The following is a 7,377-nucleotide window of genomic DNA, read 5'->3' as shown; positions in this document are numbered from 1 at the left end:
ACATCCAGCAATTAATCTTTGTGATTTCAACCATTGTTATAATCTTTTAACTGAAGATTAAGAAAGAAAATGAGAGAAGGGATCATGAAAAGAATTCCACCGCCTTTAGTCTACCTTATAGAGGTCCCAAAGAGCCATCGTTGACGTGACTGCAACTTTACGAAAAGTCCAACGGTCGTCCATCTGTTCTTGTTCGATGGAAAAGGAATCAAGAAATAGTGGCATCCGTGTTCTTTTCAATTTATTTTACATTCGTGGAAAGCGCTCTTCAAGTCATAGTAGCCCGGTCCCACCCCACAACCGCCTTAAGCACGCCTACTTTTCTTGCAAGGAAGACATCGCTGGCTAATTCGGTGTTGATACACAAATCCATTGGGTCTGCATCCTCTTGTCGTTGGCTTCCTGCCTTACGTTTGCAGTTTGATGTTTTATTTCGTTCTATTTATCACTGATTTTGCCAGATCCTGTGAGTACAGAGGTTGAACTTACAATATTCGTAGTCGTGCTGTCCGTTTGTCTGATCAAGACCAAATTGAATCATGAGGATGAGCTGCAATGGCTGTCGAGTTTTGCGAAAGGGCTGCAGCGATTCCTGCATTCTCAGGCCCTGCCTCCACTGGATAAGCACTGCAGAGTCACAGGCGAACGCAACTATATTCTTAGCGAAGTTCTATGGGCGCGCTGGGCTGACGAAGCTCATTAGCAAAGGCCCCGAGCATCTGAGACCTGGTAACTTTGTCACATCAGCGCAAGACCCATCTAAGTTTTATTTATAATTTGTTAAATCTAGACCTACCTATATTTATGAAATCGGATCTAAATCTGGACCTCCCTAATGAGAAATGACTGAATCTCCAGCCCCAACTGAATATGCACTTTCTGGTTGGAGCGGTTTATTGGTTTAGATATTTTTTTGTTGAGGCTTCTGCTGTAGTAAGTTTTTTAACTTTTGTTATTATTTTGAGTGGGTAATTAATCTTATAGTTGTTAATTTATATAATTGATTCTTGATGAGCTGAGCTCTATTGTGATAGTTACTCCAATAACTCCAAACATAAGGATTGAACCTAGACTCTGATACCATATTTTACGAACCCTAATAAACAGGATTACGAATTAGCACAACTACTAATGCGGCTATGTTTTGGTGTAACCGAAACCTTAACATTTTGTCTAGATAGCAAAGCAGCTCTGGTTATGAACCCATCTTAATCAAATCAATTATGCAGATGTAGATTACATATTTCAATTCTGCATATCATACGGGACCAACCGTTTCAAAAACACAAACTGAACCAGCATTCAATGGTTCTATATTGAATCCACCCTCTAGTTTTCCCGTACTGTTATATTATATGTTTCGTAAGTAGTTCCCTTATTCAATTGCAAAATTTACAAGAGAAAGACCACAGCATAATCCATAAACTATGTTTTTGTGGTGCGTAGTGCAGCTATATTCAGGTCCCTGTTATACGAAGCATGCGGCAGGATGGTAAATCCAGTCTATGGATCAGTAGGCCTTGCGTTGTCTGGGAACTGGGCAGAGTGCCAAGCGGGGGTGGACAGCATCCTGCGGGGATCGTTCTGTGCAGTTCCAGAGAGCGATTTTACGTATCCGGTTAGTGAGAATATCGTCCCGAAGAAAGCCATCGCCGTCCCTTGCTTGCGCAGATCTGTTAAGGCGAGAGGCAGATTGAAGGGCCTCTGGCACGCGAAACCGAAACGAAAAGAAGTTGAACGTGCACCTATTTGTAACCATATTCATTCAGGCAGCATATCTGACGACAGGTGTGACTTAACAAATGCCGTACCAAATGCTGCAGACAACGGTAAATTTAGCGAAAGAAGCATACCGAAATATTCCACGTTCATATTCGGGCAGGAACATGGTGAATCACTTACTGCCGATCGAACGGAAATGGAGTACTGCCACAATCTATGTAACCTCAAAACTAGTCAAACTGAAGCTGCATGCGATACAGTAGGGCTAGATCTTACGCTGGGTTCTCATTGTTCAACTTCGCCTGAGCATAAATTGTTAGCTATATAACTCCGTTGTTGTGACGCAAACGAGATCATGGGTCATTAGATGGTGAATTGTCTACGAAGAATAATACCGTTTCTCCTCTAGGTGTATACGCATCACAGATATCCAGTGATTGTACGTAGGTGTTAATGCATATAGGAAACATGAAACACCGTTGATAGAACTCCACAAGCAGTGTTTGGTCGACCTCCTAAACCAGTTCTATTTACTGCGGATGTTATTTGTAAAAACTTATAAGAGAAATGGATAGAAATAGTGTTTTTTCTTTTAGATTTTAAAGGTAGATATAATAACTGGTTTATATTGCTGTAGATGTGTAATGCTACAGGAGAATGTAAATATTTGACTTTACTGTGGTTAAAACTGAATATGACATTGTTAACTGTTTTGGAATTTAATAATATTTTTATTATTTCTTTAATAAGATAAGAAATGTTTTTCTTGAAAAAAATGTTGGCAACTTCTGAGGGGGAAGTTGGGAGAAACGGTTGCAGTGAATTGCAACCCTAACTACCTCTCCTAACTGGAAAGGTTTCCAGAGGAAAAAGGGAGGAAAAAGTTAGTCTGCGCTGTGAGGACAGGCAGAGAGAGAAAAAAAAAGGAAAAAAAGAAAGAGATGGCTAAGTCTGGTGAGGACCAGATAGCCAAGCACTAGGTGCAGATATCTTGCCGAGGACAGTGGTCCTGCAAGAGAGCACGGGGGAGAGATTCTGGTCCCGAAAGATGAATCTCGAGGTTGGGTGGCAGATTAGAAGTGGCAGACAAGAGAAAGTTTCGCTTCTGTAGGACTACGCGGATCACCACAATACAGAGAGCAGAGGTGAGCAGTTTTGTTGCAGTATTATTGGCACATCGAACAGACAGGTACGGAAAAAATTCTAACTGTTGTGACTAAATAAGTCTGTGTCATTTAGAAAACTTAAGAATTGTAACAGAAACTTCTGTGTAGCTATAACTCATAAAAAAAGAAAGCAACAATATAATAATAACATTAACAGATTAAAAAAAATGTTATCTGCGTTTAAAGGAAAACAGGAGTGTGATGTACACTTAGGACCCTCGCAGTTTGAGGAAGCTGTTAGCAGGGCGTCACTGTAGGAAAACCGTGGGGTTGTAAGGAAAAATTGAACCATGCGAAGCCCCTGTTGAGGACCGAGGAATTCCTGAGGGAAGGGGTAAGATGAATTTCTTGGGCAAGCAATGTTTCCCCATTGTTAAACTCTGGGTGTAGGGATTGAAAACTGGAACGAACTGTAAGCTTGATGCCAAGAAAGAATGTTTAAGGGCGTATATACACTTCATAGAAATTATACAGGCATCAAGGGTGCATGAAACCCTAGGAACATCTTTTTCATAAGGTACCGGCAGAGGAGGGCTCTGGCGTGCCGAATTGGTAACTCCCTGAGTCATGCGAATAAGCATGGTAGGTAATTTCTGTAGTACGACTTTATAATGAGCAAGACAGAACAAATGAGGTGATGATAATTTTATTAAGTCATCTTTTTTAATAAACAAGAGCCATGAGATATTCAAGTAAATAAACAAATTCAGCTAGAGATATGCTCAGAATATTCCCATAAAAATGACAGTGGGAATCAAAGAAAACCGTGGTGAAATCCTTTAACAATTCTGCTAACGGTAAAAGACGAAGAACGAATGAAGCATAGGGCTGTAACATATATTTAGATCTTTGACAACTGTTAACAAGGAAAACATGTAAGGATAGAGTCATTATCGTCTCGCCAATCCTCTGGCATCGACCAGGCAAATAAAAAAAAAATAAAGCAATTGTCAGACAGAGTGGGTTCCTTGAAAACCCGTGACAACCCATAAGAAAAATGAAACGAGGAACCTTGACAGAGGCTGTTACAGCCGTGCACCTTTCCATTCGATTAAGAACCAGAATTCTCAGGAAAATTACATGTTAATGTGCAACAAATGTAGCTGAACGAAAACCAGTCCATATCCAAACCCTTGAATCATATATATAGACATACAAGATTAATTCAAAAAGAAAGCAGTAAATTACAAATTGACTGACATCTCTCAGGTTAACCCTGGAGGATTCATTCTGAAGCACTGTTGTCCATTAAATAAACAGAAGCGCCATGGGATGAAACCCTGGCAAGGGGTAGTTCAAAAATTACATTAAATAACCACTGTCCGAACTTCATGCTGGAGTCAAACCCTCTACACGAAGGTCGCATAGGGTTTCAACACTTCTACAGCATACAACCAATCAAATACATAATAATTCTAAATACTGTGGGACTGTAAGCTAGCTAGGAAAACCATTTCAGTTAAACAGTAGAAACCAAAACCCTGTCCAATTTGCAACGAGGCAAGCTTCGCTGAAAACCCTTAATCTGGAGATAAACCCCCTTACTCGGGATTTCGGTGACGAGTCTGGTAAAACGCTCCCACACAACGGCAGTGCATAGCTCCGGAGTGCTGGTGAAGGGTCCCTACCAACAGAAACCAGAGCAACCATTAGTTAATGGTGTTAGGAAAACGGTTGACCAGGAGAGCTTTATGACAGGAAAATTCTAAACATTGAAAACAAAACTTACCCGGGCTTCGCCAAACAGCGCAGACGCCATAACCTGGTTCTGAGAGCGCTAACTCATTCAAGGCCCTGGAGCCATAGCAGAGCAGGTCGCGGAGAGCAAGCAACAGAAAAATGGAGCTGGCGCCAAAGTGAGGAAACAACATAACCAAACGAGTTATAGTTGATTCAACCCATAAAGGAACCTGAACCGTAGATCTCCAAAACTTCATGACCACCATCGATTGGAAAGCAAGCCCGAGAGTAGTAACTGCGAGAAACGAGCCTGCTCATGCCACGCACAGGGCAGAGCAATAAGAAACCACGCAGAATCCAAAGCTCAGATCAAGCGTATAGATAATCAAATGTGCAATTAATAGAAATTGCCAAATGTCCCTCCGTAGTATCCTTTTGCAGATCACGAGGAGTTGGGAGTTTTCCCAAGGTAACAAGTAGTTAATGAAACCTGAATGAATAGGACCAAACCTTTTACTATCGCCGGGAAGTAACAAATTGATTGCCAGACAAATGTTATGGAAGGCCAGAATAGTAAAGTGTCGAGATATAATACGAGGTTACGTGTCATAAGGACCATTCATACGTTGGTAACACCATGTAATTTTTTTTTTTATGATGGAGACATTACAAGATGTTTTATCCATTTAACATTCTTGGCATTTTATTTTATCAATATAGTAATTGGTTTATATTGGTGTAGATATTTTATCCATTTTGGTTTCTTGGTATTTGAATTTATCACATGTTTAAATGTGAGTTTAAAAAATATACATGTTAGTAAATTATAGTGTGATTCGTTTAAATTTGTTTACGCAATGAAAAAATCTATTTTATTAGAATTTAGTTGTTAATTTAATAGGTTCTTGTCAAGAAACCAATAAGTTAATAAATTAGCATTGATTTCTCCTATTTCATAAGTGTTTGTTAATATTTGGTGGCTTCTTATTTCTTTTATTATATTATTTTCATCAAACAATTAATAAAACATATAAAACATCAAAATCTAAAAAGACAAAGAACACAAAGATGCAGGCCCCAACTTCATAAGGGTGAAAGCTCAACAAATTGTCTTGTCCAAGACCATAAAAGCCCCAATTCAACCCTCTTTGACTTATCCAAGACCATAAAAACCCTAATTCAACCCTCTTTGAAATCTCCTTCAACCAAGTTACAGTCAAGAAGGTGAATGTTGGTTAATGCTATTCAAATTTGGTCTAAGTCTAAAATTTTCCACCCTACAATATCTCTGAAATTTTCGACCCTGCAATATTTCTAAAATGTTTGGCTCTACATTAATTCTAAAATTTCATATGTGTGACCAAATTAGGGCATAGAAATGCAAGAATATCTCTCCTTTGACTTTTGCTCTTCTTCCTTAGATTTTCAGTGGACTTCTTTGTCTTTCATTGACGCAGAAATCGATGTGATGAATGAATGATCAAATGAGGTTGAATTACACTGTATTTTTAGTTGTCCACGAGGTCTAATAGGTTTATTTCTAGGCTAACCTGTCTAGGAGGGCCGACTTGGTCTTGTGGATGACAAAATTGACTTTTTGACTCGAATAAAATGATTTTTCCTTTCCTTACAAATAGTCCAATTCGGACTTTGACTCAAGTGCATTTGTTTGACTCATGACAATTTTTTTTTTGACTCAAATGATGCTGTAAGCTACAAATTGGTACAAGTACAATAATAATTATGAATACTAGACGTAGTTACATTTTCAACACTCTCTCTTAACCAAGGAGCTATTCATAATGAAGAAAGATGTTAATTTTAGATAACAATGGTATGTTCTATACTTAGCACAAGTACTTCAATGTAATTTAGCCACCCAATGAAAATTTCCAATATAGTTTCGAATAGGAATCACATTAACCATTAATCACATTGACAGTAACTCTAGATAGAACATGAAAAAAATTGTAGAAGACAAGACAAGACAAGACACGAGAATGCCATATTTGGCGGATTCGAGTGAAAAACCCAAGATGGGGAAAACCCTTTTAACAATTCTTCTTATTATTATATCAAATGTTCAGCAGACAAAGAGAGTACAAAGTGTTAAAATTAACTTTCCAAATCAAAGTCAAAATAACACTATCAAATCTGCAGTCAACTACAGTCAAATTCAACCCTAACAAGAAAGATAAAGACGATCAATGCAACAACAAAGCATCCCTTTTGAAGCTTTGTCAAAGGCAATTAAACTTGACCTAAACATGTGATCAAATTTAGCCCAAAACATTCCCAAAGTCAGCGGTCAAATGTGGTCAAATTCTACCTATAAGTATGTAGTCAACTTGCTATTTATCTCTGTGGTAAAAGTGCCCATATCACCTTGCTTTTTGTGCCAAAGAGTATCACCTGCTCAAACATAAAATTGCCCAAAATATCAAACTCAAAATCTATCGAGAAAGGCAAAGTCAACTCTAGTCAATGCTGGTCAAACTACAGGAAAATTTGAAATTTTTAGCCTACTAATTCTATCCTCAAATTCCACCCCCTTTCCATATGTGGGAGAGAAACGTTATGCCCAATAGTTATACAAACCAATGAGAGGAGAGAGAAGAATGTGCGAGTGATGATGATGCCAAATGAGGTTAGAAGTCACTTATATTTATACTAGTTGATGATGGGGAAGTAACATGTCTATTGGGCTTCATGAGCCTACATGGTCATGTGACCGACCTTGGAAATGTGCACATGTGTGGGAGTAAATTATAAAACACATTTCTGCTTCTCCAAATTTGATTATCTTTAG

General features: G+C 38.6%; 1 protein-coding gene across 1 annotated transcript; it reads left to right on the top strand.

Moving 5' to 3' along the window:
• The first annotated feature begins 367 nt into the window (after nucleotides 1–367).
• Nucleotides 368–2,257, top strand: LOC149178244 (uncharacterized). Its single transcript, XM_089423575.1, has 2 exons — nucleotides 368–729; nucleotides 1,452–2,257. Exons 1-2 carry the CDS (start codon nucleotides 540–542, stop codon nucleotides 2,048–2,050), a joined length of 789 nt encoding a protein of 262 aa, XP_089279701.1. The 5' UTR covers nucleotides 368–539; the 3' UTR covers nucleotides 2,051–2,257.
• Nucleotides 2,258–7,377: the final 5,120 nt, after the last annotated feature.

The sequence above is a fragment of the Pinus tabuliformis genome, chromosome 4_1 (assembly GCF_031772625.1).
Source record: "Pinus tabuliformis cultivar Carrire ecotype Pingquan chromosome 4_1, CPIR1, whole genome shotgun sequence".
Lineage (NCBI taxonomy): Eukaryota > Viridiplantae > Streptophyta > Pinopsida > Pinales > Pinaceae > Pinus > Pinus tabuliformis.
Note: the sequence above shows the minus strand (reverse complement) of the source record. Positions and strands in the feature narration are given on the sequence as shown.